Source organism: Podarcis cretensis, assembly GCF_951804945.1.
Source record: "Podarcis cretensis genome assembly, chromosome: 10".
Taxonomy (NCBI): domain Eukaryota; kingdom Metazoa; phylum Chordata; class Lepidosauria; order Squamata; family Lacertidae; genus Podarcis; species Podarcis cretensis.
The window spans coordinates 67,651,837-67,674,258 of record NC_137179.1 but is presented as its reverse complement, the minus strand read 5'-3'; the positions used below and the strand labels follow the sequence as shown (position 1 = coordinate 67,674,258).

The window sequence follows — 22,422 nt, the reverse complement described above, 5'->3', positions numbered from 1 at the left end:
CAATGGCAACACTGGGTTTCTGCTTCTTAAACATTGGCAAAGAGGGTTAGGGATGAGCGTTAATCTCGAAGTTTTCCACCGTACAATGGATTTCAGAAGTGGCCATTACTGTTCAGAGCAAGCAGCTGTCTGTTTATTCTAGTGTGTTACCCTAAAAGGGGTTCCAGCTCCAACATCAAATGGCTTTACACTACCATGAGATCCAACTGTGCAACAGTGATGTTGCCAGAGAAAGTACTGTGCTTAAAAGCTTTAGAGAAGAATGACTTTTAGTCTAGAATGCAAAATTCATGAATCTTAGCAGAGCTTAGAAAGCAGAAGAGAATCATCTATTTTGCATTATGCTTGTGGCAATGAAGCCTGTGGTGCTGATTGGCTGAATTGCTAATGGTGGCTCAGAATCTTTGTTCTTGACGGAACTGAACAACCTGCTGTCCAGATTCTGTGATGGAAGAGAAAATTGTTAGTTTGGCTGGGACTGGAACCTGACCCGACACTGGATGGCTGAGGACTGAAATGAAGCCCTAGGAGGCAGGGAGACTAAGGAAAAGGGACCTTAGAGGCAGTGACACTCAAGGAATGGTGTTTAAGAAATATAGCAATAAAAGGAAAAATAAAGGAAATGTAGGAAGTAAATGAAGTTTAAGGAAAAGAGGAGATAAAAAACTGAGGCATGAAGCTGCTAATAAGAGGGGAAGTGAATAATTTTTATAACATTGGGGCTGTCTGCTGTGGCAGAGAGAGAAGAATGATAAGGAGGCTAGTCAAGAAACAAAGTGGTTAAAGGAAGCAGGACCAATTAGGCAGTAGTCTGAAAAACAGGGACCTAGGAAACAAGGGATGATGAAGAGAACTGGAAAGTTGGACTGGAGCTGTGTACTACTGGCAGGGAGGAAGTGAGCAGATGGAGAGGGGAGCCGAGGAGGTCATAGGATTGCCAGAGTAGTCTGAAATTCTGCCAGTTGTGGCTTTCATTGTAGAACTGTGGCATTCCCAAGAGTAACGTGGCGAAAGAAGCAGTGTGGTGATGGAGAGGCTGTATTTCACATTGATTTGAAGTAATCTACTCATTTTTTAATTGCAGGCCCCAAATTTCAAATTGAAAGTATGCATGTATGTATATTGTCATGTGTGAATGACTGCATTTGATATTCTCTCATATAAACATGAATATGGTGCAGAAAGCAGAAGCAAGCCACTTTGAAATCAATTTCATGTTCTGGCTGATGTAGTTGTCAGGACATCTTCATATATACTACTAAAAAGCACCTCTGACTCTCAAATTTGTTAATATGTACCAAGTGCATCTGCCATTAATGGGCTAATCACTAGTTACATGTAAAATGTCCTTTCATATGAATTACAGACAGTGAATTTCACAAAATAAAAGGAGATCTGGAGGAGAGATGGAAGTAGGTGGGGGCAGCAATGGAAGCTAAAAAGATGGGATAAATAAGAGAAACAGGTGGTTCCCAGAAGAGACCTGAAGGCACATGAACTGCTGAAACAAATTGGGAGTAGCAATTACTCCTGATTCATGTGGCTGTATGGCATATGGGACATGAGCTTTAAGGATGATAGGCAGGATGGAATGTGGAGTGTTCCAGTTCACTGTTCCAGCCTGAATATTCTATATTATTTCACTGTATTCTATAATATTCCACAAACGCAGCTTTCCATTCTCCCTCCCCAACATCATTCCATGCCCACTGAGTATGCTCAGCTCTCATTATACGCTCTGAGGGAGGTTCCCTTTTAAGGTCCCCCCCATCCCGCTGTCTAAAGTTCCCCCAAGCCTGCCAATTCCTTCCCTCTTTTGCAAGGATGGTATCATTTTGGCTACAACAACAAATGGTTCTGAACTTTTTATTTCAGGCAAATCTCACAAAGTGGCTTACATAGAAATATCAAAACTATAATAAAGCAGTAAAGACAAGAAAGTAAAGAAAAAAACCAGATTCTCTCCTCCCATAGCAAGATGGTTCCTGAGAAGCACTCTGGCGTTGCCTGGGGGAGGAAAAGGCCACTTCAGCTGAACACTGGGAACTAGATGGGCAGAGATCCAGGCTGCTCTGTCTTCTGGTTGTTCTTGCTAAAAATGTCAAGACACACGCTAGTGCTAAAAGAGACGTCTTTTCTGCTTCTTCACAAATGCATATTGGATGGACCCAAGTAGTAAAACTGATCAGTTGTAGTTAGAGCTTCATTCCATATTATGAAGATTGTATATACCAAGCATTTCCATGAAGGAACTTCAGAAGCCAAGGGAACAAGTGAAGCCCTGTAACAAAATGTTGCAGTGTATCCCATGCATTTGTGTGTGTTATCCGAGGCTATGGCTGACGTGGATGGAAAAAGTTGTTGTTGTTGTTGTTGCTGCTGCTGTTGTTTTTTTAAAAAAGCTAGCTCAAAGACAGGAATCCCTGCTCTCAGCAGAGCTCTACCTACCACAGGGGTATAACTACACAGCAGAATTGTTTAATATAATTCTCTTTTAATGTGGGGATAAAAGCAAAAGATAACCTGGCAGAAGTGTAAGCTACTTGTTTTAGCCCAACTTGCATGTCCAAAGTGTTTGGACAACACTGCAGGACCTTAACTTCTCTCCACTACAACCGCTTCCAACCTGCAATTTGAGAACAATGAACTGCATTCCTTAGGAATTTGCATTACCAGGGTTATTTTTTAAATGATTCACACTAATAACTGTGTTAGAGCAGAGTTAAACACCTCTCTAGTTTTCTTGGTCTACGTTACCATTTAGGATTTCCCCACTCATTTTTCTGAGTATTGCCTGGGGGGGGAGGGGTGTCAGTGAAAAATAGCATCACAATGTGAACCAGGAATTGACCTCTCAACCACTCAATATTCTGTGTTGGTTGGTTATCATGGGGCTGCATATTATTTTTGTACTTATGCATACCTCAGGGTTAAACCCCTCCCATTCTGTTTTGGCTACCTAAGAATGACCATGGGAAGACGGACTAGCATGATTATTAAATGCTTCATCTAATAGTGACAGTGAGGCAGCAATCCTATGAACACATTCAGCAAAGCAAACTCTCTGTGTGTGATCTTATTTTCAAATGCAGATGAACATAAATAATTTATCAGATTTCTGTAGTAGGCTCTTACCCCTCCAAACCTTGAATGGGCTATAAAGCTCAATAAATAAAACAGGAGCAAGCAATTTTGGCTACATTCCTGTGCCCACTTACCACTGAAGTCAATGGGACAGACTTCTGAATAGACATGTATGGGGTACTGTATTACTTGTGAAAATGGTCTTATTAATTCCAGCAGGCTCTGAAGTTGGTAACTATCGGGCTTGGGAATGGACGTGCTTTTCTGGACACCAGCACCATAAATATTGTTCAGGAAAAACAGGAGCAACTGCGTGGCATTTCAAAATTCAGCGGTGCCGTTAGGGCATGTTAAGACTTTGGACTTAAAAGCACATTAAAGGTAAAGGTACCCCTGCCCGTACGGGCCAGTCTTGACAGACTCTGGGGTTGGTGCGCCCATCTCACTCAAGAGGCCGGGGGCCAGCGCTGTCCGGAGACACTTCTGGCGAGCCAGAGCCGCACACGGAAACGCCGTTTACCTTCCCGCTGGTAAGCGGTCCCTATTTATCTACTTGCACCCGGAGGTGCTTTCGAACTGCTAGGTTGGCAGGCGCTGGGACCGAGCAGCGGGAGCGCACCCCGCCGCAGGGATTCAAACCGCCGACCTTTCGATCGGCAAGTCCTAGGCGCTGAGGCTTTAACCCATTATTTTATAAAAGCACATTACTTCACTTCAAAACGTGGAAACCCATTCCTGCTGTGCTTGCCCCTCCCGTCTGCTGAATGGGCCTGTGTTCTGTCCTGACGGCTCCTGTTTACATTTGAGGCGCGTCTCCTGAATAGATGCGGTGTGTGACGAAAACGGACGGCCTCCTTCCCTTCCTATCCCAGCGCTTTCGGGAAACCGAAGCAGCACATTTTGTCTTTGGCAAGCAGCAGAGGAATTCCCACTGTCGATCCTGCCGCTCTCTGTTGTGCAAGCCACCCCCGCGCCGTCGTTTCTACACTCGTCCCCTGGGCCTCGCTGAACTCTCTGGGGTTATTGCGTCACACTGTTTCAGACGTCCACGTGTTCCCCCTTTGCTAAAAGGCAGAGAAAAGCCATTCCTTTGCCATCAATGATGACTTGAATCCGGTTTTGCTGTATGTACACACGCGATGCCCCCGTCTCATTTGGAAGCTACTCTGGTAACAACGATGCCAACAACTTCCTGAGAATGCATTTGCTCTTTAACGTGCTATTTCTATACTTTTTTTCTAAATTAACGTGAGATGACTCACGCATTAGGAAGTGGGGAGGAAAGCCTGCTGTTTCTCTCGGGCTAGCCCATGTTACTGTTCTGTTGTGCAATCTTTTACTGCGCTGATGCCAACTCCCCTTCATAAAGGGGGGGAATTGCACAAAAACTCCCGCGATCTGTCGGCATTTCCGCTACGATTCCACTGACACGTGAAACAATTTCACAACCCCCTTCTCTCCTTCGTAATGGGGGGGGGGGGGGATGGGATTGTGCATTCATTCCAAAGGGCATTTCCTGCCATGCTGTTGGGTTTCGGCATATCCGGGCCAAACACAAGCCAGTCCCGCGCAATGCAACCCTACACGTGTCTACTCGGAAGTAAGCGCCCTGAGGTTCAGTGGGACTTGGGAGTATAGCGCTGCTCCTTGAATTTTCGTGGGCAGCGCAGCAGCTGCTACTGCAGGTGGGGGACACGGGACACGTGCGTGGCGGTGGGCTCTCGCAGATGCGTGTACGACGCGTGTCTGCACGCGGAAGGCATCTACAGACGCGCGCTGAAACTCGTGACAGGAAGAAATGACCGTGGCGCCGGCTTGCCAGTTTTAAGGTCGCGAACTTTAGACCTCCAACTCCTCTCTTCTTACCCAACGTTAAATGCATTCATTCATCCTACCAAAAAAAAAAAAACCCCACCCCATTCCCACGAACAAATGGTAAGGCAGGTTCTGGGTTCGAATCAAACCCTGCCTCCGTTTTCGCTCGGGCTTAGGGCTCCTCTTCTCAACCGCCAAGGCTTCCTCTGAGGGGGACCAAAGTCGGGCGTCTCTAGATCTCCGCCTACAGCGCTCCACAGCCCAGTCAACACGCACGTGTGAGCGCAGCTCGCGCGGGGGGCAGACTTGAGGAGCGAGGCGTGGTGCGCGCGTAAGCGCAGGGCTGCAAGCCTAGCTAACCGCGACGCGGAGGAGAGCCGGCGAGCAAGCGAAATGAAGACTCGTTATTTCGCTGAGGCGAAATTTCTTGTCAGGCGCGGAAGAGAACAAACTTCCTGCGCTCCTCTTCAGCGCGGATGTTTTTTAGGGCGCCCTTTCGCCCGCCTTGCTCGTGCCAGGCACCGGAAAAACACAATGTTGGAACTTGACGGGGAAGTGGCGGCGGCGGCTTCTCCTCCTCCTATTCGCATAAGGAAAACAAGCCTCGCGCCGCCCTCGGGGACCGTTAGGAGGAACTCCCGCGGTTCCAACGGTCACCGTCGCGAGGTGAGGGGGGGGGCTGGGGGTGTCACGCGCGACACCCCCCCCCCGAGAGTGACGTCACACACAAAAAAACCACACTCACTCACACACACACACACACACACACACACTCCCCGGCGCGCGCGCGCTCTTCCCGCTCGCTCGCTCGCTGGCTTCCCGTCAGTCGGCAGTCGGCGTTCCTCGTCTCCCTCCCGCTCCCTCAGAGCCGCTTCTCCGGTCCCCTCCCTCCTTCTCCCTCTTCGGCTTCTCCGCCCTGCCTCGCCCTGCCCGGGAAATTCCGTTAGCGCCACCTCCTTCCCCGCCTTTCTTCGTCTTCTTCTTCTTCTTCTTTTTTTTTTTTGTTGTTGCCCCATGTTCGGTCCGGACAAACTCTTGGGGCAGCTGTCCAAGCTGGACAGATACGGGAACATGGCGTCCGTGGGGGATTTTAACCCGCTCAGCGCTAGCGTCCCGGCTACCCGAGTGGAGGTGTCGGTGTCCTGCAGGTGAGGGGAGATAAACAAAGATATTATTTTTTTTTTGGGGGGTGGGTGGGAAGGCGGTGTGTCTCTCTGTGGATATTCGTCGTGGTTTCCTCGGTGGACGGGTGAGGGAAAACGCTGCTGTTTGAGGCGTGGGCGGACGAACGTGTGAACGCGAAACCATGGTTTGGTCTCGTGTTGTTGACCCCCCCCCCGCTTGGCGGGAAGTGCGAGTGTGTAGGAGCGAAAGGCGTGTCGGTGGGGGGAGGCGAGATCCCTCCCTGCCGTGGTGCCCCCCCTGGATGTGGAATTCCCCCATGGCACGTAGGGAAGGAGCGCGGACACGTATCTCTCCTCCTACCCCCCCCTCCCCGCACTCCCGTGTTTGGAAATCGCGCTGCCCCACGAGCAACCCGGTTGCTCCCACTCCGCAGGGATGCTGGCTTGTCTCCTCCGTGCAATATGGGGGGAAGCGTGGGTGCCTGCGATGAACAGCGGCTCTGCGTTGTGCCCGTGGCCCTTGAAGCGGACCACGCTTAAAATAAACATGGATCGCAACAGTAATTAAGGACAACACATCCCTCTTGCAGAGGGTTGGACTAGATGACCCTCGGAGCACTTTGCAATTCTGTGATTCTTACTTGCTCTGGGAGTAGAAGGCTATCACATCTTGATCTACCTGTGGCACCTTCCCCTCCAGAAAAGGGTTATTATATTTTCTTAGTGCGACACACACATGCACTGTGATGAAAAGTTGTGTCCTGTCTTTCCTCTGTGCAATTATGTGGCAAAGGAAAATGAATACGCCAGCTTAATATTTCCCTTCGCTGGATGTGGTAAGGCTAAGCTGTAACTTCTTGTTCTACCTGAGGTGGCACTTGCCTTGGTGCCATATATCCTCTCCTGTTAGACTTGCAGTGGGTGTGTAATTCCTTTGCGTTCTAGACCAGAAATTCCTTTTTCTGTTGGTGTTGTTCTCTGTGTAACTCGGGCAAGAAACTGTTCTGGCTGTCTTCCCCCACAATTTTATTTCACCAGGCTTGCTCTTCCTTGGGTGTAAGACAAGATCACATTAGGAGGCAGCTCTGTACCTCTTCACCACAGTATTTCCTAGAGGTGCGTGAAATGCAGAATTTCCATTGGTGATCTCCTGGGATCGGATGGGGTGACAATTCCCATCTCTTTGTAGTGGATCAATGTGGAAAATCCCTTTTCCTTTCTGAATAAAGTGAATTGGATAAGGATCTGAAACATATCTGCCTCTGCAGACAACCCCCCTCCCCCCACCCCATGCACAGAAGGTAAAAAACTAGGTTTCTTTTTCCCCAGTCTGAATGAGATTAAAAAAGAGGGACAGTATTTTTCCTTGTGCTGGAGTGAATTGAGGAAGATGATGGAATTAGTGTTTGCATTTCTTCATGCACTAGCCCCATGTGATTTATTTGCAGTGTCCTTTTGCATAATTTGTGAGCTTGCTAAAGAGCTTCCTGCTCTTGTTTTGGTAATGGGTCAGTTGAGAATTTGTAAATCAGGGTACAAGAAGACTGAATGCTATCTGTTACAGTAAGAAGTAAATTGCAGGGAAATGTTTACTGGATTATCTCAGTGCAAACATGAGAAGTGTATTGTATGCTCCTGTTACTTACTTCTGGAGACAGATTTCTTAATCACATTTATCCTGAAGTAATTGGTTTGAAATCTTGTTAAAGAGCAGGCCATTCAAACAGCTTTCTCCACACCCACCCATATCCTTTTTCCTATAGCCAAAAATGAAATGTTAGCCCTTTAAAATACAGTTATTGTGGCATTTCAGGCAAGAGAATAGTTGAATCAAAATACTATTGAAATTGAAATTGGTAGTGCATATTATGAAGTCAGCATCCTTTGTCTTTTATGGTTGCCTCTTTTTTATTTTAATAGGAATCTTTACAGAGTCTCCTATCTTGGAGCTCAAACAAAGATTCGTAACTTATTTCTCCTATAACTCTTTTAATTGAAGAATATGTAAATTATTCATGTTCAGAAACATGGAAAATTCTTTTGGCTTTGATTTTTTTTCTTGAATGATTATGCCTGGAGTACAATTCATTTATAGCTTCTATACATTTTCAAAGGCCTTCATCAAGAAAATCAGATGAAACGGAGTAGTCCTTTCTTATTCAGGAGTATTTTCTAGGTTTTGTAGCATTTATTTTTGAATGTTTAATGATAAAATAAACCAGGAGCTTTGTGTGTTGGTTTGCAATACAGAGGTATATTTGTCATGTCACCAAAAATAGTTAAAGACCAGTATCAAATGTTGGCAAAACATGGTGTGATCTGGTTTTTACTAGTTCTTTGGAGGAGAGTTGTCATGGAAGTCCTGGTGAAAGGCAACTGTCTCTTGTCTCTTTCTTTTCAAGGTCGCATTTCCGTGAAAACATAATTTGATGTTCTTTAAAAATCACTCCCCCACCAAGCCTGCTTCTATAGATGTAATTTGTTTAGATTTAGAATCATGGCACTGGGAGAAAATTGAAATTCATCTGTCTTATACAACATTAACCCAGAATGAATGCCACCTCCTATACACAGCTGCAATCACCAACTCAAGGTTAGAATTCTGTTTTCACCTGTAGCTGATTTTTTAGGTTGGAAGCTACATTTTTTACCCATTAGCATCCTGCTTGTAATTTTCTGCTTTACATAGCCCCTACAGTGCAGGCCTCCCTGCAAATGTGTCTTGAAGACTCTTCCGTGCCAGACTGCCTTTCCTTGGCAATGTCTATGCCACTGAATCAGACTCCCTGCTTCCATCAACATTCTTTTTACTTCACAGTATACGTTAATGTATCTCATCTCATGCCAACTGTGAAACACTTAAAATACATGAATTTGACAGTATTAAGAGAACTTAATATAGATCAGTTATCTTGAGTATGTGTCTCTAGTATATGGTAACTCCTGTACTCTGGCAGCTTCCACCATGTTTGATACCTCTAACAGACTGGTCCATGCATAAGGAGAAAACAGGAGGTACTACAGTATTATAATAATTAAGCATAGGTTCTTCCAGGATTAGGAAGATTTGTAGGGAACTTGATTCAGATATTAAAAACCAAGCAAACAGCCCATCCTTCAGAAGATAGGAGTTACCGGTCCTTTACCATTACTGTACCTTTTACCTGTACCAAATCCCAGAGTGATTGTTTTGATCTAAGTTTATAAGTTATCTGCCTGTATTTAGTTTTATTATATCTGCTGCCATTTTCTGTGGATACTTTATTGTGACTTTAAGTTTTGTTGGCCTTAATACAGTACTGCTGAAAAAGACATGACAGAGGAAATCAGTGAAGACCTCCCAATACTTTGTTTGGAATGAACTGCTATATTCTGATGTAGTCTAAAAGTGATTTAGCACTCTCGGTGGTGAACCTTGAATAAGCAGATATTTCAGATTTATTACCAAGTATACATGGAAAGTACGGACGTGGGTGGCACTGTGGGTTAAACCACGGAGCCTAGGACTTGCCGATCAGAAGGTTGGCAGTTTGAATCCCCACGATGGGGTGAGCTCCCGTTGCTCGGTTCCTGCTCCTGCCAACCTAGCAGTTCGAAAGCACGTCAAAGATAAATAGGTACCGCTCCAGCGGGAAGGTAAACGGCGTTTCCGTGCGCTGCTCTGGTTTGCCAGAAGCGGCTTAGTCATGCTGGCCACATGACCCAGAAGCTGTACGCCGGCTCCCTCGGCCAATAAAGCGAGATGAGCGCCGCAACTCCAGAGTTGGTCACGACTGGACCTAATGGTCAGGGGTCCCTTTACCTTTATACGTGGAAAGTAACAGGAAACAAGTAACAGGGTAAAGTTAATCTATTTAAGTAGCCTGAACTGTCTAGTACTTTGATAATAAAAGTCCATAATAAGAACCTCCATGTAAATTTCTGATTAGCTACATTGGCCATTTATATCAGAGATGCAGCTTCTTTTACCATTGATACAAAAACCAATCTGTGAAGATTCTGATTTTTACTGGTCTCAGACAGTGGTGTGGGGGCCCCAGAAGGACAAAATTCTGAAGGGCACAACCAAGTGCTCCCACAACAGGCTCCCTCATCAAGGCCATGTGGCTGAGCTGCTGCCACAGTCCAGAGATGTGTGGAGGCAAGCTGCACCCAGGCTGGGCCTTTGGGATTGGGTGCAGCAGTGGTGCCTCCCTGTGTCTGTCAAAGGGACGCCTGAGCACATGCCCCACCCTGGGCCGGTCAAGAGGCGAGGTTGGGCTGGCTCTCACGTGGTCACACGTGCTCCCGCAGCATGCAGGCATCTCACCTCAGCTTTGGCTTCACCTCCATCCAGTGGGTGACAAGCAGGGAGAAACGGAGAGAGATAGTCTCACTCAGCCCAGTTACTTGGAAGCCCCGCTCTCATTAGGTACCTGCCATGCCAAGGTGGGGTGCAGCCTAGCTCTGAGTCAGTGTCCCAGCCAGTGAAGAAACAACAATAGAGTGCTCTTCTTGCCTTTTGCTGCTGGGCAAACAGGGAAGGGGGGTGGGGAGCCAGCAGCAAAGTTAGTGCTTTGGGGCTATTGCTCCAGTTAAGCAACAGTTGCTTGGGGCTTCACTCTGAGGGCGGCAGGGGTGGCCTCTGGTATTTCAGGGGGTAGGAGAATAAGCAGGCCTTCAACATGGCACGCAGCAGGGGCAGAGACCTCCACAAGGGCAAGTTCTTGGTGCTGCACACTGCCTTGCTGTGCACCTCCTCAGCCACTGCTATTGTGATTTTGGCCAGCTCGCCCAGCATCTCCAATACTGACCCACTGACCCCTCTGCTGGATTGAGACTCTCTTACACTACCTTTTCCTCTCCCCACTTCTTCTCTCTTGCCCCCCCCCCCGATACTTCACACACTTAATGGTTTACGGGGTGCAATGCTTGCCTTGCCCTGGGCACTGGCAACCCACCCTCTGCCATGAGTCTCAGATTCCCATAAAAATGTGGAACTTCATTCTTAGAGTTGGTCTACTTGTGGTTTAATGTCAGTTGACTTCTGAAGCTGCAATCTAAACCAGTGGTTGGCAGTGGTGGGATTTGATAGACTGGCATAGTCGCTGCCATGCCCACAGCTCTGCAGCTTGCAGCAGCTTGGGGGGGGGTGATGAACAAGAATGCAACTTTGCAATGCCAGCTCCCAGGCCTGCACAGTAAAGCAGTCGAGCTTGGACTTGTCGTCAAGTGCCGATGGTAGGACTGGCAGTTAATTAAAATACTGCTTAAAATGCAGCCTCATTTCAGTAGCAGACCAGATATTCACCCGAGCCAGCTATCCATTCTGGTCTTACATGGGCCAGCAAAAAAGCCAAGGGAAAATTTATATACCAAATCCCATATAAGGGGCCAGAGTGAGTCTAAGCCAAAGGCCAGGTGGAACAGCTCCGTCTTGCAGGCCCTGCGGAAAGATGTCAAATCCCGCAGGGCCCTGGTATCTTGTGACAGAGCATTCCACCAAGTCGGGGCCAGGGCTGAAAAGGCCCTGGCCCTAGTTGAGACCAATCTAACCTCCTTGAGGCTTGGGACCTCCAAAGTGTTGTTATTTTTGGACCTTAAGGTCCTCTGCGGGGCATACCAGGAGAGACGGTCCCGTAGACATGAGGGTCCTAGGCCGCATAGGACTTTAAAGGTCAAAACCAGCACCTTGAACCTGACCCTGTACTCCACCGGGAGCCAGTGCAGCTGGTAAAGCACTGGATGAATGTGATCCCGTGGCAAGGACCCCTTAAGGAGCCTCACTACGGCATTCTGCACCTGCTGGAGTTTCTGGGTCAGCTTCAAGGGCAGCCCCACGTAGAGCGAGTTACAATAATCAAGCCTGGAGGTGACCGTTGCATGGATCACTGGGGCCAGATCAGAGCAAGAAAGGTAAGGGACCAACTGCTTAATACGACAGAGATGGAAAAATGCCACCTTTTCTGTGGCTTCAACCTGCACCTCCATAGAAAGGGAGGCGTCAAAGGTTACACCCAAACTCTTGACAGAAGGCGCTGACACTAATTGAGCCCCCGCAAGAAATGGGAGTTGCCCCCCCCCAACCCCATGTCGTCCCAACCCAGCCAGAGGACCTCTGTCTTTGAAGGATTTAACTTCAACCGGCTCCCACGCAGCCATTCAGCCACAGCTTCCAAGCATCTGGTCAGAGTCAGGGTGGCCGTCCATCAACAGATAAAGCTGAGTGTCATCAGCATATTGATGACAACCCAGCCCAAACCTCTGGACAATCTGGGCAAGGGGGCGCATAAAGATATTGAAAAGCATTGGGGAAAGGATTGCGCCCTGTGGCACCCCACACACCAAGGAGTGTCGCGACGACAACTCCTTCCCTAGCGCCTGTTAAACCAGGTTCAGTCCCATTGCTCATTTGCTGCTGATAGCAACATTTCCTGGTTTAGCAGCTTGGGAATTAAGCATAAAAAATGGGTCTTTAATTTCTTTCAAGACAGGTGCCTGTTGTACTATATCAGCAAGAGGGAACCTGTTCAGTAGTAATAGCACATTTTCCATAATAGCAAGTGTGCACATGTTATGTGATTTATGATTCACATAAAAATTAATTATCATGGGAGATGTACAAAGTTCCATTGCATCAAGCTCAGTCTTGTTAGGATGCCTTGAAACCCTTAAATTGGTTGCACCATAGACATAATTAGACATCATACCAAACCATGGCTTGAATTTTCTTTAGTTTAGAATCCAAAGAAACATTTGGGTTTCCAAACAGAAGAAACTGTAGTTTCATACTTTTTTCTGTATGATCAGCATTCAAATCTCTAGGTGCAGCAGCCTCTGGAAAGAAAGCAGTGGCTCTCTGGTATGTCAGTTCAGTCAGCATGATAACCCATAGATAATGCAAAATAAAATCATGGTTCTGGTTTGCTAGCCAGTCACAAAAATGGCTGCCAATTCAGACATTGCAGTAAACCAAAATTAGCCTTCTTTAACCATAGTTTGGTATGTTTTTTGATTTGAGCCAATGAAGCAAATTTCTCATGGTAAACAGACTGCCCCCATGTGTTTGAAGTTTATTTTTCGAAAGCATGAAAGCTAGAAATCCATAGTAAACATAAAATGAGGCTCTGAGGTTTATGCCATTCTTGGAAACATGTATTTAGAGCAACATACTTATCTTTGACTCCGGAAACACAATGATTGAGTGGCTACTTGAATTAATTGTCTATTTCAAGGTAAATGCATTCAAATGTCAAAAATGGACCAGTTGCAGTATTTTATGTGGGTAATATTCTTAAGGTTTTGTTCAAATGTGTAATACATGGCACTTGAGGTTTTGGTAAACACATGTTGAGATACATATTCACATTCAGCTGGCTTTTAGCTAAGGAAATAAAAATATATCCAAATAACTTTTCAGTATGATAGGCTAAGTTACACAAAGCAGAGAAATTTAGTCTAGTGACACCTTAAACACTGACTTATTTTATTGTTGCATAAGTTTTTCTGAGCCTGACACCATTTTACAAGGTACATGAAGAATATTCTCTCTCTCTCTCTCTCTCTCTCTTTCTCTCTGTGTGTATCTATACAGTATATCTATATATCTATATAAAATATTTGCACACACTGAATATTTGTATCCCATCCTGGAAAGAAGTATTAAATGCATGTTCCCTCTTTTCCCACCACACATTTTATCTTCATAGCAATTCCATGAAGTAGGTTAGACTGAGAGAGAGTGACAGGCTAGGATCACCCAACAACCTTAATGTCTGGTTGAGATTTAAACCTGGGTCTTATAAATCTTCCCATATACAGCACATACCCTTTTTATAGGCAGTTCTTTTAAGAACGTATGTGAATATTCTAGAAAAATATTTCATGTTTGACCTGGTCTTCCACAATTTAGTGAAGGTAAGAGTCCTAAATATTAGAAGAGCTTTGCTAGTTTAGACCAAAAGTGCATCTAACCACATTTACTTTATACTGTCAACATAGTGGTCCATCTAGTCCAATATGGTCTACCCTAAGGGTTGCCAAGCTTTTTAAATCAAAAGGCGCATCTTGAATTTTGAGAAACTGCTGTGGGCGCCAGCCTCAAATTGTTACCATAGTCATGTGGCATAACAAAAAATTAGAAGAAATACAGTTATTGCTCCTCTCCCTTCCTGGACATCCTTATATTTGTTATGGGAGGTCACCTATGTCCAGCTGATCCTGATTGTGGAAATTTCACTATTTTGATCCCTACCCATTACTTTTGCTGTAATAACGGAATATTTCCCAGTACCAGGAAAAAATATACAGGATGGCCACACTTTCTCTCATTCAAATACACATTCACTGCACTTGTACAAACCACAGACACACATACATCTCTCTCCCTCTCCCTCTCCCTCCCCCTCTCCCAACACAAACATGTGAACACACACTTCACATATATACAGTCACACATGCCTAACTGCATTTCCATCAAAACACAGAGCGTATACTTGAGCACCCCTACATGCTCACACATTCTAAAAAGCCCCTCCATGAGTGAAGGAACTGCTTGCTGTTAAAATAATAATAATTGTAATGTAACTGGCTCATTTAGCCACATGTGGTTATTTGGCAATGCCCCAAAGCTGGGCTGGCCCACCCATGAGGCAAGGTGAGGCAGCCGCCTCAGGCAGCAGAATTCACTGGCACAGCAGATCCCGATGTTGATCTTTCTTTCCTGTTCCTAATGTAGAGCTTCCCTCATCCCTTCTTCAGACATCCTTCCTCCTCTTTCTCAAAAAAAAAAGGGGGGGGGGTAAGAGCAGATATCATCCATAGTGAATACCAATCAAAAGAAGTCATTTCCTGCTACCACCTTATCATTCATCATGTCCATCATGTCTTATGGTCCAACCACTTCCTTGGTTAGCTTCCTGCTTATGATGTATATATATAAAAAGATTTCCCCACCACCATGTTGAATCACAGAAACAAAAAAGCTTTACATACCTATTCTCTACAGTAATGTAGATTTGGCAACTGTTTTGGTTTGTTGAGTATGACCCTAAAGCCATTTTTACATTGCAAGTTAACTTCCTTTTACACCTGTTCTTTTCCTCATTCTAGTACTCCTGTATCATTAGTTTGTTCTGAGCCAGTTCCCCTGTGTCTAGGTTTGCATGTAGAAAACGGAGTGATTCTGGATAAATCAGCAGTGTGAGGAGAGATGTATAAATAGACACTGCTCAGGTTGCCTCTGGTAAGTTTCTCCAAGCAACCAGTCAAGGAAGCTTTAGAAAAAATGGTGTGGGTGTTGCTCATAGGTTACAAATGTCTAACATAAATATGTTGAATAACAAAGTTGGTAGCAACTTTTATGAAGTTACTTTCATGACTGCTACCTCTGTTTAGTTTTGTAACCTGGCATCAAAGTAGTATTGTGCTGTATTTAACTAAATAGTTATGTTAACAGAAACTAGCACAATTCCTGCTAGTGCAATGGAACTTCCCCGTTATTCTCTCCCCCCCCCCCCATTCCCCTATGCCCTCCCCAGATCTGTCCCAGAGGGTTGGGACAATGCCTTTTTGCAAGGGGTGAGAGGGGAGATCGTTCTATCAGGCCAGCAGAAATGCTTATACAGTGGTGCCCCGCAAGACGAATGCCTCGCAAGACGGAAAACCCGCTAGACGAAAGGGTTTTCCGTTTTGGAGGTGCTTCGCAAAACGAATTTCCTATGGGCTTGCTTCGCAAGACGAAAATGTCTTGCGAGTTCCTGCGGGTTTTTTTCCCTCCCCCCCTTTTTCTAAGCCGCTAATCCGCTTATCAGCTGATCCGCTAAGCCGCTTATCAGCTGATCCGCTAAGCCGCTTATCAGCTGATCCGTAAGCCGCTAATAGCGCTAATCCGCTAAGCTGTCAAAGGGCTTGCTTCACAAGACGAAAAAACCGCAAGACGAAGAGACTTGCGGAATGGATTCTTTTCGTCTTGCGAGGCACCACTGTACAGTACTTACAGGACAATTTCCTTAGTGCCATGTTGAATACAATGTAATCAACCATAACAAGCAAAACACTTTAAAGAATTTGTAATATTAATTTTATTTTATGGCTATAAACAGTAATCATAGTGTGTCTTTATCAAAGTTCAGCTGTTTGACTACAGTCCAGTCAAAAAAACCATAGCTACAGAAAACCTTATTAATATAATGCAATTTTTAATGGTGTCTTTTATCACGAGTTGAGATTTTGGGGACTTAATGCTAAATTGACCACCTCATGAGAACATCAGACTCCCTGGAAAAGACCCTGATGTTGGGAAAGATGGAGGGCACAAGGAGAAGGGGACGACAGAGGACGAGATGGTTGGACAGTGTTCTGGAAGCTAAGAACATGAGTTTGACCAAACTATGGGAGGCAGTGGAAGACAGGAGTGCCTGGCGTGCTCTCGTCCATGGGGTCACGAAGAGTCGGACACGACTAAACGACTAAACAACAACAACAATGCTAAATTGTAGTTTATCATTGCATGGATGAGTCTCAGCAGGTACCGGGCTCACACCATCCCTTCTTCCCCCCTCTGGCACAGCTATGTGGAAGAGATTGGATGTTTCCATGTTTAAGCTAACTAGAGTTCCTGATTAAGATCCAAATTTGGGGAACTGGTTAGTTTTAAACAAGCCAGGAACAAACTCTGGTTTATGATCTGGTTGGTTCTCAAACCATAGTTTGAATCGACCTTCCTTGCATTTGAACTGAAAGGAGTGATAGAAAAGCTGGACAGCCCTCTATATTCTGTGAAAAGCGGGATGTGAATAAAGAAACCACTCAATCCAGACAAGACAGATCCACTAATAATTAGGAATTTAGGGGTCTGGGGAAGTGGTACACAGCCTTTTCTAGATGAGGTTGCACTTCCTCTTAAAGAGCAGGTTTGTAGTTCAGAAGTACTGTTAGGTTTGGCTGTTAACGCTGAATGTTCACATTGCTTCTGGGGGAGAAAGCTTTGTGTGCCAGCTACAGGTTTATTACCATGATCTATGTTCTTGTAAGATCCAGGGTAAATGATCTGCAGTGCATAAGGCTGAAAACTGTTTGAAAACTGCATCAGAACATGGCATCTAGATAACTGTCCATAACAAGTTAGTCTGAACATATTTTACCTGTAGTAAAAGGACTTCCCATTTAAGCATCCAAATAAAACAAACTTTTTCTGTAATTGGTCGGTATTTTATCAGCTTCATTCATATATATATATTGCCCTTAGAAATGAACATGGATGTTAAGTTTGTTTGTTTTTTATTCCACCCTCTGTACACAACAACTTATAAAAGTTGTTGTATACAGTTGTTGTATATAAAAGTAATTCAGCTATCCCAGCAATCCTCTGGCCACCAAGCCACTCTGCTTTCCTTTCAGGTCTTCTTTCTTCCTCCTTGATCTTCTTTCACTTCTGTTGCCTTCTCCTGGCTGTCCATCACAATCTCCGGTTGTGGACCTTTCAACCATATAGTCAGCTCCTAGCCATATATACACTTATTCTGGCCACTCTAGCCCAACCCCAGCCAAATTCAAAACTTGTACCCACCAATCGGAACATGCCGATCTTCTGATAGGTTTGATTGCATCATAGGAAGAAACCTAGTTTGGAACTAAATTGAATGAAAGCTTAAATTAGGAGAATTGTACTTTCTTTATACTTTATACCTTATACTCTCCAAGATTTTGTTATAGAAAGGTTGTCCTTTTCAAGTGTAGCATTATGATAATGCCCTTGTTCTCACACCAAAGTTCACTGCCCTAGTGCCTCTGTCTTCCCTTGTATGTCATACATTGCTTGAAGACTTTATTTACCCACTTTATTTCTTTACTCAGCAAGATATTGTCTACCATAAAACTTTTATTGTTGTCATCCTCATGCCTTGAGACCTTGTGGTGAAGGGTGGGTAAGGAATATAATTAAATAAAGAAACTGATTGCAGGGGGAAGGGAAGCTAACAAGAGCCAAGGAGGGTCTGGTTTCGATTATATCTCCCCCATGGGATAAAGGTGAAAAAAATTATGAGTATTTAAATTGGGAAGAGGTAGAATTTAGCATTGACATATGCTAGAGATTTAGAGAGGCTAGAGCGCTATAGGCTAAAGTTCAAGTACCAAGGACACTTGGTGAAAGATACTACAGTATATATAAGTGTTTATTTGCTAATGCTAGAAGCTGCTGAGCCAAGATAGATGAACTGGAGTGCTTTGTCTGAGAGGACAACATAGATATGATGGGCATAACATAAGCCTGATGGAATATATTAATTATAGTTGATCCTCTAGAGACCGACAACAAAAGTAAAATAGCTGGTGTCTGTTTTTAAAATGTGAGGCTAGCACACAGAGAGCCCCAGTAGCAGAATATTAAGTCCCATCATTAGGCAGATTAATGAAGCACAGGAATAGGCTATTAAACCTTATTTATTCTGTTTGTTCAGCTGCATAAGGCAGCTGACCCCCTTTAACCCCCTTTTCAATAAATACACTACAGACTGCAAAGTAAGTTTGAAATGCTTTACTTACAGTTTCTTAGTCTCAGACATGCATTTTCCTTACACAGCAGCAATAAAATAATGCATGTAAAACACTCTTAGTAGAAATACAGCAATTATAGCTTCATAGCCTGTAACAGGGGTCAGCAAACTTTTTCAGCAGGGGGCCAGTCCACTGTCCCTCAGACCTTGTGGGGGCCTGGACTATATTGGTGGGAGGGGGGGAATGAACGAATTTCTATGCCCCACAAGTAACCCAGAGATGCATTTTAAATAAAAGCACACATTCTATTCATGTAAAAACACGCTGATTCCTGTACTGTCTGCAAGCCGGATTTAGAAGGCAATTGGGCCAGATCCGGCCCCCGGGCCTTAGTTTGCCTGCCCATGGCCTGGAAGGTACCAGGCTCGTCTGTCTCCATGGCTTGCAGTGAAAGGGGTGGGGGACACTGGAAACAGGCTTCACTTCCTCCCTCTCAAGAGAAGAGGAGGCATAACTTTACTGAACCTATTCTAGCAGTAAGAACTCAGTGGTCCTTAACTCATTCACATAAAGGTAAAGGTAAAGGAACCCCTGCCCGTACGGGCCAGTCGTGTCCGACTCTAGGGTTGTGCGTAAGAGAGTCTGTGTACTGGTCCAGTAAACGCTTCCGCTGCGCAACCAGCAACAGTTCTCTTTGCAGAGCATTAATTAAGTCCAGTGCAGAGATTCTTGTTGCTGTACAAGCTTCAGAGTCTCAGCAGCAAAGAAATAACGACACAGGGAAGCCTGTCTTTCCAAAGACAGGTTTATTGCAGAAAGATAACAGAAACACCTCCGAAGCTTTCAGACATTTTTTGCTTCACGCCCCCCAGGCAGAGAAAACAAACACTCTTTATATACTGAGCAACTTAACAACATAACGAGCTTCACTACTTAAAGTCACATGACATTGCTAACTTGCCAGCGTCTTAGGTTTCACACCCTAACAGTGCGCCCATCTCACTTAAGTGGCCGGGGGCCAGCGCTGTCTGGAGACACTTCCGGGTCACGTGGCCAGCGTGACGAAACTGCTCTGGCGAGCCGGCACCAGCACAGCACACGGAAACACCGTTTACCTTCCCGCTATAAAGCGGTACCTATTTATCTACTTGCACTTAAGAGTGCTTTCGAACTGCTAGGTGGGCAGGAGCTGGGACCTAAAGATGGGAGCTCACCCCGCCGCGGGGATTCGAACCGCCAACCATGCGATCGGCAAGCCCTAGGCACTGAGGTTTTACCCACAGCACCACCCGTGTCCCTTTTAAACAAACAATAAGGCATGCTAAAAAAGAATTTGAGGAACATATTGCTAAATGCATGAGGATACCACCAACTTAAAAATAATAATATCGGGAGACCCGCTAGGGAGGTGGCTGGATGTTTGAATGGCAACTGAGTCAAAGGTATGCTAAAGGAGGAAAATAAGATTTGCAGAGAAGCTGTGTGTTTCCGGGTCTCATTCGCAAAGTAAAAACTGACAAATAACCTGGTCCTGATGGCATCAACTCAAGAACTGAGATGTGACATTTCTGATCTTATATCAAAAATATGTAACTTGCCTCAAAGATTAGCCTCTCTACTGAGGACTGGAAGGTGACCTGTGTAATGCCACTTTTTAAAAAAGGTTCTGGGGGTGAGGAGGATCTAAGAAATGACAGATTGCTTAGTTCTAGAAAAACTGGTGGAAAACATTGTTAAAGATAATATTACAAAGCATTTTGCTGAGCAGAATCAGAATTGCTTCTGCAAAAGAAAGGATTTATCCACACTTGAGTTTTGCCCTGCTCTTTCCAGGCAGAGATCTATGCTTTAATGCTCCATGTCTGAGCCATTTTGGTTTTGGTTTTTGTTCTGAGCTTTCCCCATAAAAACCAGCCATTTAAAGTTGAATAATAGCAAACGCCAATTTCGGTTTTCCACAGATTGATGTTTGCTCCAAATGAACTTTAAAGAGCAGGTTTTGTTGGCTATTTGCAGTATGGTAGCGCTGCAGAGAGCTTGCTGGGGAGATCATGCATTAAAAAGAAAGGGACTCAAAAATAACTTAAGGTTTTAATTACAAAAAAACAAAAACTCCTTATACACTAAATACATTAACAACAAACCAGACCCAACCACCAACCCAACCCCCAGGGTAATGGGAGAGCTAGGTGCTGCTCCTTATATACTACATGCAAATGCTGACACACCTTAATCAATGCAACTCGGCAGCACCTGCTATGTTTCACAGCTGTAAAGCTGGGTCTCGTTATCTTGCTCTGGCCCTTGCTCTGGCCCCTTAAAGACATACACATTAGGTGGAACAATGATGAACCTTTACATTTAAAGAAACCATTCAACAGGTTTTTGCAGGGAAAGCTCCAGAGCAAAAAAAAGGGGGTATAGACATGGAGCTTTAAATTGCATACCATGTCTGGAAAGAGCAGAGAAAAGATTATTTTGGATAAGCCCTTAGTTCTTTCTTACTAACCTCTTAGCATTCTTTGAGAGTGCCACAGTTGACAATGTGTACTCTGAATACCAGAAAATGTTTGATAGAGTCCCTCACCAGACTTGAGTGAGCTTATCAGTCAAGGGATAAGAGGAGAGACACTCTTATGGAACTAGCTAAGAAACAAGAAGCAAGGAGGAAGAAATTTTTTTTCAGTTATTCCAGCTGAGGGATATGGAAAATGGAGTCTCCCAAGTACAGTGTTACCTCTAGTTGCGGACTCAATCCATTCTGGGGTGCCGTTTGCACCCTGAAAAGTCTGCAACTAGAGCGCCACTAGATGCAATAGAGCACTTCTGTGCGAAGCGCACAGATCGTTTCTGCACATGCGTGCGCAGCGAACCCGGAAGTAAACACTTCCGGGTTTGCTGCATTCGTAACCCGAAAAGACGCAACATGAAGCAGACACAACACAAGGTATGACTGTATTGGTATTGATGCTTTTTATCTTGTTCATAAACAATCTAGAGTTGGCAGTGAGAAGTGAGGAATACATGTTTGCTGATAGTGCCAAATTATTCAGGGTGGTTAAAACAAAAAAGGATTGGGAGGAGCTCCAAAAGGATTTCTCCAACCTGAGAGGAGGGCCAGTAAAATGGCAAATGTAATTCTATGTAAGGAAGTATGAAGTGATTGATGCATATTGGGACACCTCTCCCAATTTCACATATACATTCATAGGGTCTGACCTGGCAGTGGCTGACTAGGAACGAAACCTTGGGATCATAGTGGATAGTTTGATGAATATGTTGATCCTAGTATGAGGGAGCTGTGAAAAAAACAAATTGTGGTTCGAGGACCTGACCCCGCGAAGTGAAATGAAGACTCAGGGACACGTGATATAAGGTTAATGGGCTAGAAAAGTCCACAACTTTATTGATTACAGCAATGAAAAGGTATTGGCTTAGGCATTGGATCGAAACAAGTGGGTTTATTCACCAGTAGGTGGAGCCTGTTGATGCTGATCCAACTATAGGCTCACCTCCTGCTGTCACCGAGGGTCGTGCCATGGCCTCCCGCCAAGCAGGCATCGGACAGAATACACGACCGCCAGATTCCTTTAACGGAATACCCCTAAACATTGAAGGCATAGGCGATGGCCACACCTAGCACTTCGACACACCACAACACATTATTCCAATGCCTAACCTACCCACCAATACCACAAAAGTTGTGACGATTGCTACGAGGTAGGCGAAAAAACCAAAAAGCCTAATGCCAAATGGAAAAACTCCTACCAGGCAAATTACCTACATGCTAGGGATCACTAGGGAGGGGATTGAGAATAGAACTGCCAATATCATAATGCCGTTATACAACTATGGTGTGAATAGTGCATATAGTTCTGTTTGCTTAACCTTTGGTTGCAAAAGGGCGACCAAAACTTTTGGT

The 22,422-nt window shown here is 44.9% G+C and overlaps 1 protein-coding gene and 1 long non-coding RNA gene across 3 annotated transcripts in view; one reads left to right on the top strand and one right to left on the bottom strand.

Annotated features, from left to right (window-relative positions):
• Positions 1–1,850: 1,850 nt before the first annotated feature.
• LOC307225988 lies at positions 1,851–4,534 on the bottom strand. Its single transcript, XR_013843207.1, has 2 exons — positions 3,798–4,534; positions 1,851–2,281 (listed from the first exon to the last, which is right to left on the bottom strand). It is a non-coding gene; the product is annotated as an uncharacterized lncRNA (long non-coding RNA).
• Positions 4,535–5,876: 1,342 nt separating this feature from the next.
• CPNE8 (copine 8) overlaps positions 5,877–22,422 on the top strand; it is a 64,503-nt gene continuing 47,957 nt past the window's right edge. For both annotated transcript variants that reach the window (XM_079994232.1, XM_079994231.1), the window contains exon 1: positions 5,877–6,047. In XM_079994232.1, coding sequence (XP_079850358.1) covers positions 5,914–6,047 — 134 coding nt within the window. In that variant the 5' untranslated portion in view covers positions 5,877–5,913. The remainder of the gene's footprint in view (positions 6,048–22,422) is intronic.